Below are 26,197 nucleotides of genomic sequence, written 5' to 3'. Positions count from 1 at the left end.
CTAGTTATGACAGATCTCAGCTACTCTCCCCATTCACGTCGCTAGATGGCGCCAGATATCATTGAAGCGATGTTCTGTCATGACAAATCTCAGCTACTCTTTTAGTTTAACCAGTTTGCATTCTTTTATTGCAATGTTTTTCCTTATTCAGATTTGTTTCAAGACTACAATTACAGTTAGACTTCACTTTGATGGTTAATGCAGTTATTGCAATTTTGTTTTATGACAATAGATTGGTTTATTTACATTTTAAAAACCAGAAGCCATTCATTTACAAATGTGATTGCACTTTAGTTTACATATTTAAATGTTCAGATATTAAGATTTGAATGAGGCAAAATAACATGCTTTTTCTCTCAAATATATTATCATTTGTTTCGGATGTACTGTGATTATTTTCTGTATAAAAATTAATTTGGTGTTCAAAAAGACTTTTTTCAAAGTTGAGTCTTGAAAAAGAGGGGGTCGTCTTATAATCAGGGCCGTCTTATATTTGGGCCAATACGGTAATACATTTGTAGAACAAGAGTTGAACCAAATAATTCATCAGCAGGGCCGGGTAATATTGGGCAAATTAATTTCAGACTTCTTTTCGGTGTTATCTTAAAAAAAACTATCACGTGAAAAAAATAAAAAAAGATCATCTTTCGATTCAAGCGAAAAGAACAACATTTCAAGAGAAGCTACTTGGAAAGGCGTCATTGCCTTGAGGGCGGCTTGGCGCTTGTAAAATACACCTTACATACACAGCTCATCCGCCCCGTTTTGGCAAACTGCTTGTCAAATAAAGAGCAACTATGGGAGCCGCCGTCCCGTACGGCGACAGCTGCGGGCGGGAAAACAGAAATGGAAAAAGTGAGATGGGGTAAAAAAAAAAACACAAAAACAAAAAATGTACAACCTTGATCAAAAGTTTTGAGACTCGCTCATCTGAATGGTGTAAAGCCTCAAAACGTATAACCGCGGGCACAGATAGAGGAAACACAACAGAAACGTCAAAGAAAACGACAAAACAAAGTTAGCAAAATAAAACTGAGGAAGAAAGTACACCTTTGCTCAAAAGTTTTGAGACACTTTCTCATTCAATTGGATGGTGAAGTCTCAAAATTTAGGACCGTGGGTATACACAAAGAAAAAATGCAATACTATAGAAATGGAAAAGAAAGCAACACACCAAAGTCAGATAATTAAAACATTTTTTTTTTTAGAAAAAGAAAAAAACTGAGGAAAATACAGTACGATGAAGTAAAGGACGCAAGAAGCTTTTGCTCGTTGTCGCGTGTGCTTTCAGGAGCTTTTTATTATTATTATTTTTTTTTTTATTACCATGAGGATTTTGTGTGCGGACAAAAACATGAAGACAGGAAAGGCCGGGGCGGGCCAGGCCAGGCCAACTATCCGTCTGCAGCTTGCCAGACCGGGGTGTGAATTTCATACGTCACAGTTTAAAATGGGGCGTGATTTGTTTACGTCACAATAAAGCGCCAACCATCACGATCCAAAAACACGCCAACAAAGTGCCAGCATTACATAAATGTCCTCCTAAACACTACTGTTGCACCGATACGGCACTAAGTTGTTCATTCAGTTGCTGCCAGCCCATCAGCTTGAAATGGATTTGACGTTTTATGCAAACAATGGCAGCCAGTGAGTTGAGCAGTGTCTGACCAAGCCATGATGGCAATGACTTGACAGTCAAGAGAACATACAGTCATGTATAGTATATTAAAAAGATAACTTGTCTAATTTCTCCCCCCAAAAAACATAACGATACAGCATCAGCTGACCCCACATAGCTGGGTGTCGGAATCTGGTATCTGGAGCCAAAAAAAGGTAACCCTACAACCCTACTAAACATTCCAATTTGAACGGAATTATATAGTCAGACCCATTAAAGTCATTAACAAGTTGTTGAGAATGTAGTTGGGGTTAGGGTTAGCCATAGCTACGCTGGTTTATCCAATTTTGCCACTTTGTTGTGACGTTTTCAATTATCGCCCACATTGTGATGACATTTTTAAATAACTGACGCCAGCCTGTCTCGCAGGCAGCAGACGGCCCCATTGCGGCCGGGCGCTCAAACCTGACTAGTGTCTACAAACACACCGAGCGTCTTTAGCCAACAAAGGCGGCCTTTGTCTCTCTTTCGGTGCCGGCCTGCCGGAACCTCCTACTGCCTAGGCGGTTCCGGCGGCGTCTCGGGCCCATCGTTTCCCGGCGCCGACATCTGCATGAAGAGCTCGCGCAGCTCGGCCATGTCGTCGTCCGGCGCCGGCGGCCGAGGGCGCTGCTCGCGCTCTTCGATGAAGTCCCACAAACGCACGTTGTTCATGAACTGCGGAGGAAAAAACTGCGGTTAAAAGACATTGCAAATGAGCATTTTCATTTTTTATTTTTGCTCCTGCGGCGAGCGGCGCTGACCCGGACGTTGCCCTCCGAGCCCAGCTGCTTGCGCGGCTTGTCTGCCTCCGCCCGGCTACCGTCCGGGAAGGCGTGGAGGTAGAGACACTTGGCTCCAAAGGGGCACGAGCCGCGGCCCTGGTCGAAGTACTTGCACGCCTTCTTGCTGCACGCGCCAAACAGCCAAAGGTGCGGTGAGCGGCAGAACAAAACCTGATGATGGTGGCGGACCACGCCCAAGGGCGGCGGCTCACCTGACTCCGGATTTGAAGAGTTCGATCAGGTTATCTTTGTCCTCCTGCTCCTCCACCCAGTACACCGACGGGATGACGAACTCTGACACCACACGGCACTCGGGACATGACCTGATGCCGGACACCGATTTGTCACGTTGACCCTTGTAACCATACTATCATTTCCAACTATAAATACACTGGTACCTCTAAATACGAAGTTAATTTGTTCCAGGACCTTGTAAGTCGAAATGGTCGTATGTCGAGCAGGATTTTTCCTTAAGAATACATTATAATTCCACTCATTTGTTCCACAGCCCGAAAACCTACACTAAATTCTTATTAAAAACTGATGTTACTATTGCAAATATCCATTACAAAGAGCAAAACAAAGAAATTATGAATAAAAATCGGAATAACAATAGTAATAATTAGGTTTGTTCCGATCATGCTTTTTTGCTCCCGATCCGATCGTTTTAGTTTGAGTATCTACCGATCCCGATATTTCCCCGATCCGATTGCTTTTTTTTGCTCCCGATTCAATTCCAGTCATTCCCGATAATTTTTCCCGATCATATACATTTTGGCAATGCATTAAGAAAAAAAATGAATAAAACTCGGACAAATACAGTGCTGCTCAAAAGTTTGTGAACCCCCTCAACATTTTGGAATTTTCTATTATTTCAACCTGATTTCCTAATCAATCAATTCAGTAGTTTTTTTTTGTTTTTTTAACAGTTGTGTTGTCGAGACTAAATTAAAAAGAGTTTTCATCAACTGATGTAGGTGCAAAATTGAACTGTTTGGTCACAACCAAAACCGCCATGTCTGGCGAAAAGTCAACACTGCATACCACCAAAAGAACCTTCTCCCAACAGTGAAGCATGGAGGTGGGAATGTCAAGATCTGGGCTTGCTTTTCATCCTCAGGACCTGGACAACTCCACATAGTCCAGGGAATCATGAATTCTGAGGAATATTGTCAAATCCTAGAACATAACCTGACGCCATCTGTTTTGAAGTTAAAGCTTGGCAGAAGGTGGATCATGCAACATGATAATGATCCAAAGCATTCCAGCAATACAACCAAGGAATGGCTGAAAAAGAAGAAGATTCGTGTTCTGGACTGGCCCAGTCAAAGTCCTGACCTAAATCCCATTGAAATGCTGTGGCGGGACCTGAAGCGAGCAGTTCATGCCAGACGCCCATCAAACCTCTCTCAACTGACTGCGTTCTGCAAGGAAGAATGGGCAAAAATCCCCCAAAGTAGATGTGAGAGGCTGATTAGTCACTACAGAAACCGTTTGGTTGAGGTAATCTCTGCAAAAGGAGGCGCAATATCCTATTAACTGAAGGGGTTCACATACTTTTGCACACATGATATCTGAGTTTTTCTTAAATCAACCACTTTTGTTAAATAAAGAATGACAATATAACTATTTCTTTTGTTTCAGTCCATTATTTGGAATGTCAGTATTGTGGATTTGGGTATAACTTAACATTTAATAAGGTTATTTTAGTTTTTTTTACAAAAAATCTGACCATCGCTGTGGGGTTCACAAACTTTCGAGCAGCACTGTATATACATTCAACATACAGTACATAAGTACTGTATTTGTCTATTATGACAATAAATCCTCAAGATGGCATTTACATTATTAACATTCTTTCTGTGAGAGGGACCCACGGATAGAAAGACTTGTGACTTTGAATATTGTGACTAAATATTGCCATCTAGTGTATTTGTTGAGCTTTCAGTAAATGATACTGTGGCCATCCCAAATGCATGATGGGAAGTGGAACCATGACTGTGCGAAGTGCTACCAATTGATACATCTTCTCTGCGTTGGGAAGTAACATAAGGTGTTAAGACAAAGATCAATTGCCACCTTGATTCCCCACGTTGCTTCCCATGATATTTCTAGTCATAGGGAAAGGGGTTTGCAAGGCTTTAGCCAATTAAAAAAAGGCTCCAGAGGCTGCCAAAATTCACTCTACTCATTTTGCGCTGCCTTTTATCTATCTATATAGGTAAAAACGGCGTCATTACAGATTGAGCGCGACAGTGAATGAGAGGGTCGTGCAGCGCATGCATTAATTGCGTTATATATTTTAACATGACACATTTTTTAAAAAAATAATTGCTGTCGTTATCGGGATAAATTTGATAACCCTACCTTAAGCCTAAACCAAAGACCCTGGATGAGTGTAACATATTATGTCTGTAACGTTAAATACAATTAGAAAACGATTTAATTAAAAAATAAATATATATTAAAAAAAGGCATGGCCGATATTTTTTTTGCCGATTCCGATACTTTGAAAATGACGTGATCGGAGCAGATCGATCGACATCTCTTGTAATAATAATTAGGGCTGTCAAACGATTAAAATTTTTAATCGAGTTAATCACAGCTTAAAAATTAATTAATCGTAATTAATCGCAATTCAAGCCATCTCTAAAATATGCCATATTTTTCTGTAAATTATTGTTGGAATGGAAAGGTAAGACGGATATTATACATTCAACATACTGTACATAAGTACTGTATTTGTTTATCATAACAACAAATCCACAAGATGGCATTAACATTCTTTCTGTTAGTGATTGAAATAAACCACAATGTGTCAATAGGGAGTTTTAAATTAACTTCGAAATCAAGCCAAATAGTGTTTTGTCCCTCTACTGATGCCGTAGTTCCCTGTCTACTGGTCCATGCATTGTACCTCACGGTCATTTGAGTGCTGGCTTCACAACGTACGAGACCTCTGATATTTTGTATATTGTGACTAAATATTGCCATCTTGTGTAATTGTTGAACTAAACAAAATGTTTGAATAGAGTTTGACCAAAGTCTAAGTTTTATTAGTATTTTGCATAGCTATTTTGATTGGGAATGCCAGTTCTCTTTGCACTGTTGTTTGTGTGAGAATAGGGTCTCATTAATACAGATTAAAGCGCTTTTCTATTTGTGAACATTATTTTTTTGAGAGATATTATTTTTGTTGTGCTTTCACTGAAGGATACTTATGTTTGTTGTGAGGGAGCTGCCGAAGCTTATGCCAATAAACAGCACGGTCCAATGAACGCCTGTGTCCACTCGCCTTTTGTAATATTCTTATGTAGAATTATCCGAGGCACCCTGAAGTACACGCGGCGCCAATGCTGTTGACTCACATGATACAGGAATGAGAGTTACGGTCTGCCGACAGCCGTAAGCTGTGTTAATGTTGAAGCTGAATGTACTAATAAAGAAACAAAGTGCCAGCATGTCGTGTGTGGTATACCTTTGTTAAGAAAAAGCAAAAAACAAGACACCTTTCTCTGCCTCTTAGCTCTCAAGTGCGTCATTGTAATCTGTTTGAGGAAATGCATGAGCAGGTCAGTCCATGCATGCGTTAATTGGGTCAAATATTTTAATGTGATTAATTTAAAAAATTAATTACCGCCTGTTAACGCGATAAATTTGACAGCACTAATACCTGTAATAATGTAACAAACCGGGTTCTAATGTGGCGAATGTGTTTGTGTGGTGTACCTGAGCGCATCGCGTGGCAGACTTGACAGAGTGAGCCTTTTTACTTTCACTTTGTTTACTTGCTGCGTTTACTTGCTGCGGGGGACACTAAGCATGTTGTGTTGCACAAGCTGATGGAATAAATGATTTGCAACCTGACGAAGCAGGCAATTTCTTTGGCTATGTTACCACTAGTGTTGCACCGATACCATTTTTTGGCCCCGATACCGATACCTGGCTGTGCAGTATCGGCCGATACCGATACCACACCGATTATATATATATATAATCCCCCCCCCCCAAAGAGCTACATAATTGGATGTGAAATCATTGCTATCAAGGCTTTGTCAGGCTGTTGCTTACCTTTGCAAAATAGGAAAAAGACTAGTACAAAGTATAATACTAGCCCAACAGTAAGAAAGTAAAAATAAGTTCATAATAATAAACTCTGAATGAACTGAGTAAACCTTTTTTAAACCTCTCAAAGGCCAAACAGTTCCACTTTCATGAAATTATTGTCACATTCTGCTGCTGGTTAGATTGTGTTTTGTTGCTGGGCTGTTAGTGGGGGCGTTCCTGACGTCGCACCTGAATCCAATGCGGGCTCATCAACGCAGCATTTAAGCACGGGTGAGCTCAGAGAAGGCCGCCGAGATATTTGCTTTGCTGATCGCCATTTGACATCTCGCACTATAGTCTCGCTACATTTGCTTGTTACACCCCTGTATTGGGTTTTTTGTGTTAGTGTGCCGCACTCGTTTGTAACCTCTACCCTGTGCAGGTATTTTAGTGTTTTTATTTTGGCTTTTTGGCTCGCTGCCTATCGTCTTAGTTAATCTTCGAGTTTGTAGTACTGAGCTCCGTCGACCTGCTGTCACGGACTCCTTTTGTTATTTCTACTATCCCGCGATCGCGTGTTATTTTTTATTTGTTATTATTAAACCCTTGTACTTATCCCCCGCTTGTTGTCCGCTTCGAAGTCCAACCTTGTTTCCGCATTTGCGGACGCTCTCAATTATAAGTAATAATAACTGACCACAGCATCCCGTCTCTCTATTAGCCTCGTTTTTTCGGGAGGGGGTGGGTCCCTTATTTCTATTTCTGAAAGGTGGCAACCCTACTTTGGAAACAGTTCCCAAATTACTGCAGCATTTCTTTCAGTAAAAGACAATAAAAGTAAAGTAAAGTAAAGTTCCTCTGGATAGCAGTCCTGCTCTTGCAGGCTCAAACTCGTTGTGTTCGTTCACGTTTCGTCTTCACATGTTTTATCAGGTTCGAGGTATTGAAACTGGACGATTTAACTCCACATCTCGAAACTTTCAGGCCGCAAATCTTGCACGCAGCCATTGATTTTAATTGACGGGATTTCTATTTTGAAATATTTCCCAACCGCCGCCATGCCGGCCATGTCATTGGTCAGAAGTGGCTATTGGCCAGTTCTCATTGGTCTGGAGCAGGCCAATAGCGATAGCTGTTTGGTGTTCACGTGTCATCACACAACACAGAGACAAAGTGTAGTGAGCGCCAGGAGAAAAAAAAAAGGCTGCGGCCAAATGTTATAATAATGGACCGGTAAATGGTATCGGCGCAGTCTTTGTTGGTACTCGCCGATACCGATACCACCATTTTGGGCCGGATCGGCGCCCCCTGCCGATACTTGTATCCGTATCGGTGCATTTTTAGTTACCACGATAATAATTGCCACCTTAACTTATAAAGACTGGCGAACGGAGGAGGACCGCCAGGATCATAGACCATCTACGGCTGTACTGTTGAGCCATATCACGGATGCGGACCCCACGCTCATATTTTTCTATTATATCCGTGCCCCGAAAACAATAAGAAGTGACCCGAAAATGCCCAAAAACAAGGAATTAAAATTAACATGAAGAGACCCAGAATCGACAAGTAGTAGCCCACAATTGGCCTAAAATGAACTTGTTAACGTGACCCTTATACCGAAAATTGTTTTTGGTGACGTGACATGTTCCCTGCCCTACTCACTTGATGATCTTGTTGCTGAAGTTGCGCGTGCATCGCCACTGCCTGATGCAGGCCAGGCAGAAGACGTGGCAGCACGCCGACAAAATTCCAAAGCGGCGCTCCGACGGGACTGCCTTCTGAACCACCACCTCCATGCAAATGGAGCACACCTGCAAAACAGCACACAGTCCTCAGTGCCGGTGTCGCGTGTGGCCGCCGCCATCGCCTTTATATACCTTGTCTTGGCTGAGCTGCGCAGCAAAGGCTTTTTCCATGTCTCTCTCGAAGGCCAGCATACACATCTGCGTGCAAAGGCAACATCAACGGAGAGGTCGCGGTGTTTTCAGCGCACGGGCGGCGGGCGTCACCTTTTCGTGGGCCCGCCTCTGCTCGGCGTCGTGCGGGTGTAGCACAGGCAGCCGGCACACTTCGCAGCGATCCCCGTGGAGGTACGGGCAGTCGCCCTCGTAGAAGCATCTGCCAGTGGCGGCAGCGTACGGGCACAGCTGGGTAAAATCTCGGTAGGCTCCGCCCATCTGGGGAGGGGCTAATCGCCGTGGCATTAGCAGAGGTGGGTAGAAATGCGTTACATTTAGTCAGAGTTATGCAGAGGAGCCAAAAACTAGTTACTTCAAAGTAAGGTTACTCAAGTAGAAGTAAAAGTAGTCATCCCAAAATTTTACAAAAGTAAAAAAGTATTAGGTGAAAAGAACTTTGGAAGAGTACTCTGTACTAGGAATGTCCCAATCGCATATTTTTGCACTAAGTCCAAGTCACCTGATTTTGAGAATCTGCCGATAGTCCCGATCAAATAAGTGAAAAAAAATTGTGTGTGTGTGGGTGGGTGTGTTTGGGGGGGGGGGGGGGGGGGGGGGGGTAAAAAATCCAATCATGTTATAGTACTGTAGTGTACTTCCTCTTCCGCTTTTTCTGGGAGTGTTACGGAGTATAAGACGCATGTATTTTTATTTCTTTTGGAAATACCATTGTGTTTATGCATTATTTTGTTACTTTTTAGTCCTTAAATACATATATATGTATGTAGATTTTTTTAAATGTGAATTTTAAATTAAAACACCCAATCCTTTTCACCTGATTCCGATCCTCTGAAAAATGGCCTGATCGGCCTGATTTCCGACCACATAATCGGATCAGGGACATACCTACTCTGTACTAAAGTACTAAGTAACTGCTTGATATTTTTTTCTTTTTTAAACAATTTAATCAGTTATTGTTTTGTCTATTTTGTCTAAGTAAAATGTTAAACATCCCCTGGTTTATCTTGCTTGGTATATTTTCCCTTCAGAACAACATTTTTTTAAACTTGTACTTGAGTTTAGGGCTGCAGCTATCGAATATTTTAGTACTCGAGTAATCGACTGAAAATTCTATCGATTAATCGAGTAATCGGATAAAACAAATATATTTTTAGGTGAAGAGCAATTATAGATATACATGAGAAAACAAGACATTTTATCATTTTCAGTCAATCAATGTCTTTATTTTTTATGTATATTGTTGAAAACAGCCAACAATTGCATCTCAGATGTAACTAGAATTTTAAAAAATGACTAATTCACTGCTTTCACTCAAAAAACCTTTAGATCTTATTTTTAAAAAGTATATATATATATATATATATATATATATATATATATATATATATATATATATAAACACACCTAAAAATGCCTTTACGCTTGATAACACACATCACTTAAAAGTTAGGATTTTTTCCCACGTTTTTCAATTAAATTTCTATTTGTGTCAAGCCATTTTTAAGTTCTAGTTAAGTTTTAAGTTAGTCTAAACTGTAAGTCCTGATAGGATTTTGAGTTTTTGCACTGTTCAAAATAAATGTATGATACAGGCTGTATTGGAGCACATTAGGGACTAGTGCTACTTGGTGTTTTATCCTGCAATGACTACTGAGCTAAAATTGATAGTTAGCATTATTGAGTTTTTATTTGACACCCTCATCACTCCACAACGCTATGTTATGTTATAGCCTGTATGTAAGACACGTTAGCCACGCATCGAAAGCGGTCTTAATTAATTGAAACCTAGCCCTCCGCAGTGCTAACGTAAGGTGAGCTAGTAGTGACAGTAACGTTAATCTTATTAGTGTTGTATCAGTCGCGAACGATTCGTTCTTTTTGAACGAATTGTTTGGGTGAACGAGACCGAACTAATCACCATCTGCACTGATTCGTTCTATGAAGTTGGTGGCGCTTGTTCGCTGCGTGGGAGGGCGTTGAGCAAGCGGCAGCGTCTTCTGACATCGCACACGACCAATCAGACGCCAGCCTCATCGCGGGCAGGGGAGGGAGCGGAAACAGAATCATGGCGTATGTCACTCATTTCCACGTGTGGCCAATAAGCAGCCAGCGTGCAGGCAGGGGGGAAAGACTGAGTTTTGTCACTTCCCGTTCAGTGATTCGGTCCTCCGGTTCCTGACCTAGCTTGCTGCTAACTTGACTTTCCAGTAATGACTATGCGGTGAACGAGTCATAAAATGAAAGGAAACGACTTTGTCACATATTTGTTAACGTGGAGCCTATCAAATGCTGCTCAAAAAGACAAAAACACCACACAAATCTAGCGAGCATGGTTTAGTGTTCTACTTTTCTCAACAGACTCGGGACTGTGCCTATGACGATATACTATCAAATTTACAGTAATTTAAAACACGCGTAGCTACGAGGCAAGCAAAAGCTGAGCTGCGGTCGCGTGACGGCAGTGAAGCGGGCAGAGAACTGTCATTATATGGAGGCTTCATGGCAGCGATATGTACCTCATATGTGCACAGAAAAAAAATAATATTTAGTATGATCACCATAATACTGATTTGCAATGAAACTGTATATACATGTCAATTTTTTCCGAGTGTTTTTTTTTTTTTTTTTTTTTCGTGTCAGAGGGTGTCGGTTGGTTTGACAAATTATGTCAATCCGTCCATCATGTGCTACTCAAGCGCCCCAAAAACAAAGCGCGCGGACACGGGAGATGTCGCAATATGTCTACATTTTTCTTAACAGACTAATGAGAGTAGAAAGGCGAAATCATAAAGCAAACAATTATTTCTCGTCAGCATTTGACGATCTGAGATGCGGGGACGACAGGGGAGCTGACCGGATTATTTTATTTATTAATACCAGTGCAAAAATTCAAAACGATCATCTTCATAATAAAAAACAAAAATACAACAGAGCGAGAGGTTAATATGATGTGTTGGCCGTTCCATAATTAGAAATAAAACTTTCGATTTATTTTTATTTTCGTGACAGCAGGCATGCCGCGTTGGCTGTTAGCAGCAGCATTGTATATGTGAGCAAGATCATGCTAAAGAAAGTCCGTGCGCCCCCGACCCCAAACCCCGACTTCCCCCTCAAAAGGAAAATGTTTAACCGTGTCCTAATTCGAAATGCAAGCACGAGCCATGACTTTGAGCCCATAGAACTAGGACAGACGACGCGGAAGTTCTCCCTCGCTTTTGCAGCAGCGGGAGGGAGACGAGGCTGTCTCTGAGAGCAGAATGATATCGCCTGTCACTCATTTCTGAAACTACGACGAGTGGTCAATGTGCAAGAGAGGGAGGGACCAAGCAATGTCACTTCCCGTTCAGTTATACTGCGAAGCGGTCTTTGGTGATTCGTTCGGCAACGTCACTTCCCGTTCACTAACCGAACGATTCATTTGGGTGGGGAGGGAGATGAGGGGGGCGAACGATTCGTTGAACGATTCGTTTGAACGAATCGTTTTACTGAACGAACCGGAATGGATTCGTTTACTCAAGTGAACGACAGATCCCGTCACTAAATCTTATACAGTATATTAGCGTTTAGCGCTCTTTATTAGCGCTTAGCGCTCTACTGCTTTAAGATGGCGGCTGTTTGCTAACGCTGCCCAGACGCGGCCTAGTCTGTCATTGCGCATCTAGTTCAACATACATGTGATCTCTATGAGACTCACTGGACGCCACCTGCAACTAACGTAGCATGAGCGGGCTAGTATTTAGCAACGTCGGCGTCGTTTGTAGCGGTTGTCGGCTGCAGTAAGTTTTTTTTTTTTTTGCTTCTTCCGCTACGCACGTGACATCAGCGCGTTGTCCCGCATTAAAAGTAGTCCGAGCAAAACATGATGCTTAGAGCTGTCAAAATAAACGATTACTCGAGGTGAATAAAATTACTCGGATCAGTTTTTAAACTCGAGTTACTCGAGTTGCTCGAGTATTCGTTTCAGCTCTACTTGAGTTCCCTAATTTTCGGACTATAAGCCACTACTTTTTTTCCTTCATTTTGAAGCCTGCGGCTTACAGTCCAGTGCAGCTTATTTGCTGATTTATTTGGGCTAATAGGTAACACTTTATTTGACAGCGGTGTCATAAGACTGTCATAATTATGACATGACACTATTATGGGCATTACTGAATGTTTATGACAGATGTCATCTGGCAAATTATGTCACCAACTCCATTTATGTCCAGCTCAGATCTTTTACATCCATTCAAAAGTGACATTTGCCAAATAACACTAAATGGCATCTGTTATAAGCATTGATTAATGATCATGACAGTGTTACGTCATAATTATGATTGTCCAATGACAGTCTTATGGCGCCACTGTCGAATAAAGTGTTACTAAATATCATTACTAGCAATTAATGAAACAACTGGAACAGTAACTGAAGAAACAATTAGCAAGGAACATGAATTTTGATGTTTACATCTGTAGTGCTGCAATGCATGCTAGGAGGCATATTGGATGACAACAGTGTTGACAGCAGGTGACAGCAGAGGTTGACTGTCTGCCCTAAGGGAGCAGTGATGGCCAAATGAAGCTTCATGAAGCACTGAAGCTTTGCAGTCAATTGGTTCAAAGCGTCATGATGGTTCATTTGGTCTTATGACAGTCGTTTTATACCGCTGTCAAATAAAAGGTTACCGGTTTATATCTTTCGGTCTAACTATCCCATAATACAGTGAGGACAGCTGCGGTTTATAGTCCATTGTGGCTTATAGTGCAAAAATTATGGTAAATTTTTCGATAGAGTACTTTTACTTGTGTAATATTATTTTGAAGTAACGCTAGTACTACTTGAGAACAATTTCTGGCTACTCTATTGATGACAGGGTTTTTAAAATAACATAAGCAGTTATTCTGTAACTTTTTTTTCACTTAATTACTTGTGCAGTAGAACATCTACATACAAATTTAATTTGTTTCAGGACCTGGTTTGTAAGTCAAAATGGTCGTATGTCGAGCAGGACTTTCCCATAAGAATACATTGTAATTCGATAAATTCGTTCAACACCACAGCCCAAAAACCTATGCTAAATCCTTAAAAAATACTGCAGGTACTATCACACATACAGTGGGGCAAATAAGTATTTAGTCAACCACCAATTGTGCAAGTTCTCCTACTTGAAAAGATTAGAGAGGCCTGTAATTGTCAACATGGGTAAACCTCAACCATGTGAGACAGAATGTGGAAAAAAACCCGAAAATCACATTGTTTGATTTTTAAAGAATTTATTTCCAAATGAGAGTGGAAAATAAGTATTTGGTCACCTACAAACAAACAGCATTTCTGGCTGTCAAAGAGGTCTAACTTCTTCTAACGAGGTTCCACTCGTTACCTGTATTAATGGCACCCGTTTTAACCCATTATTGGTATAAAAGACACCTGTCCACAACCTCAGTCAGTCACACTCCAAACTCCACTATGGCCAAGACCAAAGAGCTGTCGAAGGACACCAGAGACAAAATTGTAGACCTGCACCAGGCTGGGAAGACTGAATCTGCAATAGATGAAATGCTTGGTGTAAAGCAGACATGTCCAAAGTCCGGCCCAGGGGCCAAATGCGGCCCGTGGTCAAATTTCATCCGGCCCCCAGCCTCTGTCATAAAATCAATAACGTCTGGGCCACATGCAGACTTAATAAATTGGTCAGCAGTTCTGCTACCGGCATATGAAGTAGCTTATACACTAAATGCTGCTCCTCATTTACCCACTAAAAGGCAGCAGCACTCTAAGCAACATTACCCCGTGTGACCCTTTACTCCCAATTTTTTAAAATGGCGACAATCAACAAAAAAAAAAGTTGACTGTGACGGCCGACGCTTCAAGGATGGGTGGAAATTGGACTATTTCTTCACTAAAATATGCAACAACTGTGTCTGCCCCATTTGCAAAGAGACAGTCGCTGTTTTTAAATAGTTCAATGTGAGGTGATGTTAGCAAAAAAGACACGCTGACATGTACGACAAGATTACAGGGAAGATACGTAGCGAGAAATTGAAGCAACTTGAAGCTAGTTTAATTTCACAGCAGCAGTATTTCGCAAGAGCCCAATAGTCGAAAGAACGCCACAAAGGCTAGTTGCGAGACTGTTGAAATTATTAATTTTTTTTAAAAAAAAGTAAGAAAGCAAATGTGACACACAGAATGGCTTGCTAAAATTTGCTTAAATATATTGTTCTACGTAAAGGACGTCAGCCAAGGTCGGCCCCCCCACATTTTTACCACACCAAATCTGGCCCCCTTTGCAAAAGGTTTGGACACCCCTGGTGTAAAGAAATCAACTGTGGGAGCAATTATCAGAAAATGGAAGACATACAAGATCACTGATAATCTCCCTCGATCTTGGGCTCCATGCAAGATCTCACCCCGTGGCGTCAAAATGATGACAAGAACGATGAGCAAAAATCCCAGAACCACACGGGGGAACCTAGTGTAGTGAATGACCTACAGAGAGCTGGGACCACAGTAACAAAGGCTACTATCAGTAACACAATGCGCCACCAGGGACTCAAATCCTGCACTGCCAGACGTGTCCCCCTGCTGAAGCCAGTACACGTCCAGGCCCGTCTGCGGTTCGCTAGAAAGAAAATTTGGATGATCCAGAAGAGGACTGGGAGAATGTGTAATGGTTAGATGAAACGAAAATAAAACTTTTTGGTAGAAACACAGGTTCTCGTGTTAGGAGGAGAAAGAATACTGAATTGCATCCAAAGAACACCATATCCACTGTGAAGCATGGGGGTGGAAACATCATGCTTTGGGGCTATTTTTCTGCAAAGGGACCAGGATGACTGATCTGTGTAAAGGAAAGAATCAATGGGGCCATGTATCGAGAGATTGAGTGAAAATCTCCTTCCAACAGCAAGGGCATTGAAGATGAGACGTGGCTGGGTCTTTCAGCATGACAATGATCCCAAATACACAGCCAGGGCAACAAAGGAGTCGCTTCGTAAGAAGCATTACAAGGTCCTGGGGTGGCCTTGCCAGTCTCCAGATCCCAATCCCATAGAAAATCTGTGGAGGGAGTTGAAAGTCCGTGTTGCCCAACGACAGCCCCCAAAACATCACTGCTCTAGAGGAGATCTGCATGGAGGAATGGGCCAAAATACCAGCAATAGTGTGTGAAAAGCTTGTGAAGAGTTACAGAAAACGTTTGGCCTCCGTTATTGCCAACAAAGGGTACATTACAAAGTATTAAGTAGTAAGATGAACTTTTGGTATTGATCAAATACTTATTTTCCACCATGATTTGCTAATGAATTCTTTAAAAATCAAACAATGTGATTTTCTGTTTTTTTTTCTTCCACATTCTGTCTCTCATGGTTGAGGTTTACCCATGTTGACAATTACAGGCCTCTCTAATATTTTCAAGTGGGAAAACTTGCACAATTAGTGGTTGACTAAATACTTATTGGCCCCACTGTAGCAAAACATAACAGTTCAAATAAAAATTGGAATAATAATAAATCGGAAATGAAAACGCGTTTTTATTGTCACCTTAACTTATTGAGACTGGTGAAAGGTAGTCTGAGGAGACGGAGGGTGGAGGTATCTTTATCTTTAATCCATATCAGCAAAAGTCGTTCCGTCTCCTCTGAAATAGCACTATGACGTTTGAAGAAGATAGTTGTCCCCTTGGATGCTCTGACCATTTTGATGGCATCTATCTGCTTGAGGACCATCGAGATCGTAGTAATATTCCGGCCGTAGTGTCGAGCCAGTGAACTGACACGCACAGCACACTCATATTTTTCTATCATTTCCTTCCTAATTTCAATGGAAAGAGTCACCGTTTTCCTTCTTCTACCACCTGCACTAACCTTCTTGGGACCATGTTGATTTCTCTCACAAGAAGATCCCTACTGTCCTCTTGCGGGAAAACAATTAAATTGCAACGCTGTCGTAAATCGTCGTATTCCAAGCATGTCGTCATATGTCGAGACGAACGACGAGTCAAATTTTACGTCAGATGTCGAATCACATGTCGATGTGTTCGTATGTTGAGGTACCACTCCACTACACTTGAGTGAATTTTTTGAGGACTTGTACTTGTGCAATAATATTTGAAGTAATGCCATTCTAACTTGATTCCAATTTCTGGCTTCTCTAGCCAGGTCTCTCTGTTAATGGCGGTACATCCCCACAAGGCGCGGGCGGCCCACCTTGTTCGGGCGCAGACGCTTCCAGGCCCGTTCGGATGGCGTCCACGTAGGAGTGGGGAGACGCCGTCGACGCCTCGGGACCCGGGCCTAGAGGCGGAGGACCCCCAAAAACACCGTCCAGAGGTCCTGCCGGGGGCACATGTAACGTGAACGACTCGCCTCCCGCGCTTCTTCCCGCTTGCTCATCGCCCCCTCGACCTTGGGCGTCTCTCGTGGGTTTTCTGAGCGGAGCTCCGCCTCCGGGGCCGACCTTGCCGTCTGACGCTCCGCCTCCTCCCCTGTAGGACGGCTTGATGTGGTCGTATCTGCAAAGGTCAACCGTCACAGAGCTCACTTGACATGTCCTTTCGGTGGTGAACAATCGTGTTTCAGTCCCTAGATCGAATGTCCAGCGCCGTTCATTGAATCATTGAAACATTATTGGTCCAATCAAATAAGTCAGAAATATTTTTTCATTAATTTTTATGTTTTAATTAACTCTTTCAGCACCATCGATGAAGATTGGTGTCTAATCTTGTGGTGTCCAATTATCCTGCTGCTGGGAATTCAACATTTGTTCATTCACTGCCATCCTTCTCATTTCAAATGTATTCAATGTCTAGCGTGGTCAATGGCAGACAAGGAGTTAAAAAAAATCTAATTTGTTCTTCCTCTGGATAAGATGCATCCTCCTACCATTGAGTTTATAACTAGTAGACGTCCAATCCATTTGATGTGGGAGGGTGGCATTTGGAAAACTGCTATAATGCAAAAACCGTGAAAAACTGCAAAAAACATGAAAATGACATTTTTAAAAATTTTTTAAAGGTTTTTTACTCATTTTTTTGTGTTATTTGTCATTTTCTGCATTTTCTGTGTTTATTTTCTCTCTTGTGTGGTTTTTGCAATTCTGGGTCCGAATTGAAAATTGAAAAATCTAAAAATGGAAATAAATAAATAAATTAAAAAAACACTGGGTTACCCTAACCCCGAAAAATTTGAATTTTTTTTTTTTTTTGGTTTAAAAAGTGGTTTTGGATCGGTACCGGGAGCCCAAAAAATGATCTTGGTGAATCACTAATTTTTGAAAACACTTTTGCAATTTATCAATTGTAATAATGCATTTAAGTCCCACCCACGCTTGATTTATATTCTGTTTCATAATTATATTTCAAATGTATGTATTTAATAATACATTTTACAGGTATATTTTAAAAAAATAAAAAAATAAATTCAGTTCCAATGTGCATTTCCAAGACAATACGGCACCCGGAGTAACGCGATTGATATCTGAAGCGACCAACGGAAGTGTCGACGGCAGCCAAAGAGTGGATTTAGCAAACACTCTATTGCTTTTTCCCCAAGGGGTAAAGTTTGACCTGCATCGCTCCCCGTAGGCGCAGACTCCTCTCTGGTAGAACTTGCAGATGGTGGAGGGTTTGCTGCTGGACGGGTCGTGAGAGAACATGCAGCGGCTGCCCTCCCGGCACACGCCATGCAGAAAGTACCTGACAACAAAAAGTTAGCATTTGGAGACATAACTGTAATTAGTGTATTGACTAGGACCAGAGGCGGGTAGAGTATAGCCATAAATGTTATTCAAGGAAGAGTAGCGTTGCTTCAAAATAATATTTCAGGTACAAAAAAAGTAGGATCCAAAAAATTCATTAAAAAAAGTACTCAGTGAAAAGACAACTCAATTACTGAGTAGCTGGTATATTTTTTCCTCAGCACATCATCTCTATAAGCTGTTATTATTACACTATAACTTATTACATGACCACATTCAGCAGAAAATACATAAAATTGATGATATTCCAACTGGAAAAATACACAGAAATGAAACATCAGCTGACGCGCGCCAAGAGCACGAGTGGGCTCTACGGTTTAGTGCGCACACATGCACGGACAAACACCTTTACCACCATCAACTTAAAACGACCATATCTCCGGTTTATTTGTTGTTTATTTAGGTGTATGTTTATTTAGACGTCATGCGGCATCAATGGCAACCAATGAGTTAAAGGGAAGCTGAAGAGCTTTTTGGATTTCGTTCTTGACCGTTTTACTCGGATAAATTGTATTAAATGCATAATTTGCTGTCTCAAGACTCCTATTAAAAAAATAATAATAATTGATCGCGTAGTTTTTGAGTTACTGCCATAGCAACACCTTAGCAATGTGGGACACGCCTCGCTTCAGGCCGCTACCGATGACGTCAATTCTAGAGGGCCCCGGCAGCACTCTAATAAGAAAGTATAGCACCACACCACCTCGCTACATATTGCAAACATTTTCTGGGTTTTAGTTGAGAGATTTGTCATGCCATCTCGATGTGTAGCTATGAATTGCTCACACGAAGGCTCGAGACTCTATGAGTGGCCCAAAAAAACTTCTGCAAAGATTTGGACCACTTTTGTGAGAGTAAACCGGAAGAACTCCCCTGCTCATTTCAGCGACGACAGCTTTGAAAACTTACAGTACAACCTTGGTTTAACAAAAATGTAAGTAGATCCTTATTGGCTTTTCTAATTCTAAAATTTGATACAATTCTGTTGATATACGAGGGTAAATCCTACTGCCTCTTCGTTTGTTGTCATTGGTGGCCTGTCATAAGTAGATAGTTAGCTGACAGGTCGTCAATTCATGTGAATTTGATACATTTATTACTAGATCTATAGGTATTATAGAAATTAAAATGTCCCCAGCAACAAATAGGTCCTTGCCTAGTTATTTTTTGGGCCTGTCACGGGGTAAATGTAAAGCCTACTAGCCTAGCAGTGAATTTAGATTGAGTTTGATCAGTTGGTCATCACTTAGTTTAGTTGGTTATGATTTTGGGCTTTGAGTTGACATAACTACTCAACTATTTTTGCAGTGACAGCTAATTATACCACATAATGACTGGTGAAAGAAATTCTCATTGAAAAATCACGATGCTGGACATAGGCTTACCAATCTTCTGTTCGTGAATGTCGAACTGTCAATCCGCGTCGTCACCAACGTCTGCTGTGCAGAGTAATCTCAATCGTCATCTGACGCTTCAGGTTCAAACATGTAGGAATTAATTGTAGATCATCTTTCCTGGGAGGCTTTGCCATTTTTAGCGTCACGAAAGACCAATCCTGAATGTCTACTTTCAGTGGAAATAGCACTGATATCGCTGCTGCTGCTGCTGCTATGCTCGCTGTGGATTGTCTTCTGTTGCGTTCAGGAATTTTCATCACACTTCTGATTTTAGGAAGGGACTATGAACAGATCGTAAAAAAACTAAAACGCAAATTATCCTTGCAGTTGCGTGTTAAAAATGACATGGTTGTTTTGACGAACTGTAAAAGGCCAATAGTTAATTGTGCGTATTTTAAATTTACTTGTATTTGTGAACGATGTTTTCTATTATGGTAAATTGTTTATGGACTTTTGGACCAACGCTGCGCTTATTAAAACGACGTAACATCAGCAGACAGCTGCATCTGCGCAATGCAGGAGCCGGTAAGATCGCTCCCCTTTTGAGTTACGATATCTATCCTTTGCTTCTTTAACATCTGACAAATGCAAACTGTTGTAATTTGATTTGACCAGCTGATGTCAGCTCAACTTGTCTTGGAGCAACACTTCCATGTTTGGGTTGATTTGCATGCCTCGGAGAGCGCAGCGAGGTATCTTATTGGTGTGTTGTAATTCTTTGTTATTTGATCACTGAATTACTAATTGTTTTGAATAAATTTTAGTTTCACGGTGTCATAAGGATTGCATGGAATAAAAGAAACCTTACACATCAGTCGATCTCACGTCGTCATTCCGAGGGGCTGCTACACGAACTAATCCAAAATTTATAATTATAAAATTACACCGAAATTCGAAAAAGCCCTTTAAGAAGTGACCTGAAAATGCCCTAAAATGAATAGGAAGTGACGCAAGGCTGAGAGAGAAGAATCCCCACACAATTTCTCCAGAGATTTCAAATTTTGAATATGATGTTGTCTTTTGTGATAAATCTATAGTTTTTATTAGGAAAATATTATTTGCACAAACAGGTTACCAAATCCACACCATATTTTCTCATATTGCTTGTGGAAAAAAAACCCTCATCACCATATTAATTACAAAAGCTGTACTTGTACAGTACTGTATATATATTTTTAAATTATTAAATTTATTAGGATCATGGAAGCTTCCACTTGGTGAAAATATATACATACAGTATATCCTGTATATACATAATATAATAAAAATATACTGTGTAAAATGTACTCTGCAATACCTCAGCGATCTTTTCATATTTGACCTTCAGTGATTTTTTTTTTTGATGTGAAATTTGAAGTGCCTTATGTGATACATTAGAGTATTTCTGGCACGTATAGTACATATGCCTTTTATTTTTGTTTAATATATACATATATTATTTATTCTGTATACTTTTTGGACGATAGTGTGTAGTATTGTAATGTATGGTTGACTGTTTAGCATTGTATGTTTGCAATTGTTTGAATAAAACAAAAACCGCAATTTTCCAGAAATGGATTTTTTTGTTTCTGAAAAAAAAAAAAGGAATTAGAATAGAAATGTTGATGTATTTCCAGAGGTTAATTGATTTCAGAGTACATATAATGATGTTACTGTGTGATCAATATAAAAACGGCTCTTTTGAAAGCAACTCGGGTCCATCTACCACCGTCAATGGCAGTTATTGACCAATTTTGTTCATCTGCGGTTAAGCGACCGGTGTTTGAACGCTCGTGACGCCGGCGCATGTTAGTGACGTTTCTGTAGATTGGAAAATGCTACAGATTATGCGTGTAAATGATTTCTCGTCTTTTCTCACGCTTTAATGCGGTAAAAAACTGTCCATAGGACAGCGGCGGGGGCGCGGATGTATGAGAGCGAAGTGCGGCGGGAGAAGCGTCACGCGGGGAACCGCTAAAAACATTAGCATGGCGCTAATACGTCCAGCTATAACGAAGACAATCACGCACACACAAAGGGACAGTCGCGTAGGACGTAGGGAGGAGGCAAGGGGACAAAAAATGGACGGATAGACGCAGGACGCTTCGGACTTACCGGCAGGTGACCTGCTTGGTGCTCATCTTGCCCGCGAATGTTTGCAGAGGCTAGCGAGGCGGAGCGAGCTAGCTAGCTAGCTGCCTGCTACTTGTGTGCCTGTTTGACTGACGGACGGACGAACGGCGGCGTTCCAAGTAAACACGTCCGGGTAGCAACGACGTCTCGCCACGTAAAAAAATCTTCCCACCCTCCGTTTTCACGTCCTGTAGTTTAACTGTAGTAAAACAAGTCATTTTGAGGTTAACACCTTTGATTTGTAGAACAGATGAAAGAATGGGCCTGGTCATTTGTCCAAGTGCCGTACAGGTTTGGAAATCGAAAAAAAGCATACATTTTATTTGGATTATTTACAGAGGTGGTCAAGTGGCTAATAACGCATTACCTTTACTCCATTACCCTCACTTGAGTGACATTCGGAGAAAAATGTACTTATAAGAGTCGTTTTTGTCACGCCATACTTTAAATACATTTACTTGAGTAGATGTTGAAGAAATGCTTACTCCGCTACTTTGGCCAACACTGTCTTACTTTATTATATATACATATAAATGTATATTGCGGAAACACAGACAAGGGTGAAAACGCAGTTTCTGCTCTTGCACCCCTCTTTAAAATAAACGGCTGTATTTTGAGCCAAAAGAACTGTTGTGTTTGATAGAACAATATGTCTATATGCTGCAGTAGCAGATTCGTGGCACATTAAGTCCCCGAACTATTTTTAATTTGTCCGTTTCACCCTGGAAACCCCCGTTTACAGACGCTTTTGTTTCTACCTAGCCATAACAAGAAGGTATACGCAGACTATGCAGCTGCTTAGGGCCCCTGACCACTAGGGGGCCCCCAATCTGTCAATTGTTTAATTTATATTCTATTTTGTTTACTACAGTTTGCTTTATTTGACTTTTGTGAGTTTTGATACTTGATTACAAGCTTTAAAAAATAAAAGTTCTTAACTTTCTTTCCTCTTTTAGAAAAAGGTTTGGCGCTATCTACTGTAAGTACTGACAATCATTTGGGGTGAGAAGTTTGAAGTATGCAGTGCAACAAAATCTGATTAATATACAAAATATGGACGTATGGGTTGGATGTATGTATGGGTTTCACGGTACCCTGTGACGAAATGGTGGGCCAAAAATATGGGCCCCTTTGCATTATTTTGCTTAGGGCCCCCAAATGGCCTGGGCCGGCCCTGAAGGTAAGTAATCGTATTTATTATTCGAAATGTCTTTTTTAGCTTAGAATCATTAATTGATGTCTAATATTGAGTAAAAAAATGACTTTAATTAAAAATATATTCGATCACATATTTTAAACTTTTTAACAAATTACCTCACAATGAAAAAATTGGCGTCTGTAAAAAAGTCAGATATCGACCTCATAACTACCGCTTAATTGTATTTTTTTCATTACTGTCGCATTTTCCCCAATAATTTAGATGATAAATAATCGATCCAAACAAAGAAAAATTGAAAAACAATGTTTAAAAGGGTAATATATATGAAAAGGAAAATCTAGACCACTCCTTGATGTCTGCGATTTCTGCATCGCGACACTTGTTATATTACCATGTTTCACCCATAATATCCCCCCAAAATCCGGCTGTGGCCATTCACAGCTGTGTCTTGACACTCGGTGACACATGCTACATGGAGTTTTTGGATCGAAAGAGTACGCGATAATTTCTCGTTAAAATCGTGGCGTCTTTAATTATGTTCTCGCGTGCGCTCACCTCCAGTTAGGGTTTTGCTGTTTGAAAAAAAAAAAATTTTAATGGCCTCCTGTTTAAAATTTTTCTTCCTCCGGAAAATTGAGATTTTAAGCTTTCCAATGATGTAACTCACATGCATATAGGACAATTTTGAAATTTGGCCAAATTGGAGGTCTCAGAGCGGAACTTCAAGTCGCCTGAGTGTTTTCCGCCATATAAATATTTATCTATATTAATAAGCATTATTATATTTTTTTATAATATGAATAAATGAATACAAGGTTAATAAAAGCTAAATTAATGAGATTACCGTGAGAAACAGAAATACAATTTCGTTACGGCCGTAAGTAACACTCTATGTAGATGGTTTTTTTTTCATCAAGTAAGTTTATTGCATGCCATTGACGGCGATAGATGTCCATTTCATTGAAACGGGTAGGACTGTTTTATCTTTCAGTGCCACTGACGACGCTAGGAGCTCCCAGTCCAAATGGATTGGATGTCTTGCGCCATAAATGAAAGCCAATAAGTTAAATGAAGAAGTTAATAATTCGTGTATTAAAGGATGACGCAAAGTTATTTGATGTTTGATGTTTTGATACGGAGACTTTTTCCGTTTTCCGAAGTTGGCCCCGCCCAATGCGGGCGGTCACCTGCTGCCTTTCCGGTTGGTCAGAGTCAACAACATCTGCCGCTCATGGATCTCAGAGACCTGCTTCGCTTCTCCCACTGCGGGCGGACGGTGTGGACGGCGGCCGACGCGGCTTCAGCGGGCCCACTGCGGTGCCCCGAATGCGGCCGGACACCCAGTTTCCCCCTAGCGGAAGCTCCGGTGCGCGTGCGCGCGCCGGTAGTCGACGGACACCGCACGAGCTGCTGCTTCCTGGTCACGTCGCGGGAGGGCGCCGACGGCCTCAGGTAAAAAGAAAAGCGCACCAACACAACCTTCCCTACTTCATGTACAGTATTGTGCTTGCTTTTTCGACGTCTCAGTGAAGACAGAGACTGCGAGCTTCACGTGGGCATCTCCAACTCGCAAGGTAACAAATAGTGTCGCTCTGATATCAGTTGTTGGCTCCTCATACCGATGGGATTGGTACTGATACTAGTATCGGTGCAACATGGAGCAATACCAGATCAGTATAACCGATGTCTTGTCAATGCCATGTGACCACAGGCGTGGTGTTGAGTTACACAGAGTCGGGGGTGCTGCGCGAGCAGCAAGGCTGGCAACAGAGTGCGGCGGTCCCCCTGGTGGCCCCAGGCGAGAGCATCCCTGAATGGGACGAGCGGCTGGAGCGCTTCGCTGCTACGGACTCATGGACGCCGAGCAGGTGCCCCTCCGCTCTGGCTGGGTACCACTCTCTCGCCCTTTCCGCTCAATTGTCTCCATCCTTCCGCCCATTCCTCAGGTTCGAGGAGCAGCGCGAGTTTGGTTCCTGTTGCTACGGTTTTGCTCTGGGATTCATCAACCAGCTGTTGATGTCACAGGGCAAGCGGCCAATCAGCGGGGAGAATTTCACCCGAGACCTGGTGCTCCCCCGGGTGCGGGCGGCCTCCGGCTATCTGGCTGTATTGCGTCACGTTCGTCGTCATGGATACTGGGCCTCCCCGATCCCAACATCCCTCGGGATCCTCTCAGTGTCGGACCCTCGTGAGTCTGTCACCGTGGCGACTGGAGACGTGGCACCCTTCCTCCTCACGCTGGAGACTGGACACGACTGAAATTTTAATAGGGAGGGCAGGCAGCTAATCCATTTGAACTGGTATGGGTTGGCTACTAGTCCAAATAGTTTGAACGCCCGTGATTGTCAAGATTAGTTTGTCTGCAGTACTGTTGTCACAATACTAGAAATGTCAACTCTTCCCGTTTACCCATTAACTATCTTTTTTTTTTTTGACCAACAACATTTTTGGAATTGCCTCCTGCTGCAAAACCAACAAAAACTGACCCGGAAATGACCCAAAATCAACACAAAGTGATCCAACATGTACACGAAGTAAACCCAGAGTGCCCCAAAATGTACCAAAAGTGATTAAAAATCAACATGTAACCGATAATTACCCTAAAATTTACGAGGAAGTGACCTAAAATGAACGCACTTCATCCCAGTGTTGGCGATGGTGTCCAATTCATTTACGGTGAATCACAAAAGTGAGTACACAACTCGCATTTCTGCTGATATTTATATCTTTTCATGGGACAACACTGACAAAATGGCACTTTGACACAATGAAAAGTAGTCTGTGTGTAGCTTATATATTAAATGTATTTTCCCCTCAAAATAACTCAAAATATAGTCATTAATATCTAAACCCCTGGCAACAAAAGTGAGTACACCACATGGGAAGTACTGTACGTACATCCCTCAATGTCCAAATTGAGTACTGCTTGTCATTTTCCCTCCGAAATGTCATGTGACTCGTTACAGGAGTGCTGTTAGCATTGCTGCAGAGATTGAAGAGGCGGGGGTGGGGGAGTGGGTCATTCCCACCACCATGCATGACACACGTATCTTTGTACTCCTCACCTGGTCGCCGCCACACATGCTTGAGACCATTGGAACCAACCAAATTCATCTTGGTCTCATCAGACCATAGGACATGGTTCCAGTAATCCATGTGCTTTGTTGACACGTCTTCAGCAAGCTGTTTGTGGGCTTTCTTGAGTACCGTCTTCAGAAGAGGCTTCCTCCAAGGGTGACAGCCATGCACACCAATTTGATGTAGAGTACGGTGTATGGTCTGAGCACTAACAGGCTGACCCTCACCTCTTCAATCTCTGCAACAATGTTGCCAGCACTCCTGTAACGAGTCACATGACATTTTGGAAGGAAAATGACAAGCA

The 26,197-nt window shown here is 41.7% G+C and overlaps 2 protein-coding genes across 6 annotated transcripts; one reads left to right on the top strand and one right to left on the bottom strand.

The window, feature by feature from the left end:
- On the bottom strand, nt 1-21,802 carry mkrn2 (makorin, ring finger protein, 2). Of its 2 annotated transcripts, XM_057846511.1 has the most exons (10): nt 21,639-21,802; nt 17,957-18,085; nt 16,797-16,903; nt 16,599-16,724; nt 8,502-8,680; nt 8,370-8,435; nt 8,155-8,303; nt 2,655-2,765; nt 2,422-2,566; nt 2-2,335 (listed from the first exon to the last, which is right to left on the bottom strand). In XM_057846511.1, exons 1-10 carry the CDS (start codon nt 21,662-21,664, stop codon nt 2,171-2,173), a joined length of 1,203 nt encoding a protein of 400 aa, XP_057702494.1. In that variant the 5' UTR covers nt 21,665-21,802; the 3' UTR covers nt 2-2,170. The 2 variants fall into 2 exon arrangements, with proteins under 2 accessions (XP_057702493.1, XP_057702494.1); XM_057846510.1 differs by having other exon boundaries at nt 1-2,335; nt 16,599-16,903.
- mkrn2os.1 (MKRN2 opposite strand, tandem duplicate 1) lies at nt 21,335-26,146 on the top strand. 4 transcript variants are annotated; one of them, XM_057846514.1, is made up of 5 exons: nt 21,335-22,836; nt 24,026-24,267; nt 24,343-24,389; nt 24,527-24,683; nt 24,762-26,146. In XM_057846514.1, the coding sequence occupies exons 1-5, from the start codon at nt 22,735-22,737 to the stop codon at nt 25,072-25,074; spliced, it is 861 nt and encodes a 286-aa protein (XP_057702497.1). In that variant the 5' UTR covers nt 21,335-22,734; the 3' UTR covers nt 25,075-26,146. The 4 variants fall into 4 exon arrangements, with proteins under 4 accessions (XP_057702497.1, XP_057702498.1, XP_057702496.1 ...); XM_057846515.1 differs by having other exon boundaries at nt 23,976-24,267; XM_057846513.1 differs by having other exon boundaries at nt 21,336-22,836; nt 23,807-24,267.
- Nucleotides 26,147-26,197: the final 51 nt, after the last annotated feature.

This window comes from Corythoichthys intestinalis, chromosome 9 (assembly GCF_030265065.1).
Source record: "Corythoichthys intestinalis isolate RoL2023-P3 chromosome 9, ASM3026506v1, whole genome shotgun sequence".
Taxonomy (NCBI): Eukaryota; Metazoa; Chordata; class Actinopteri; order Syngnathiformes; family Syngnathidae; genus Corythoichthys; species Corythoichthys intestinalis.
The sequence above is the reverse complement of the archived record's forward strand: the minus strand, read 5'-3'. Positions and strand labels throughout refer to the sequence as shown.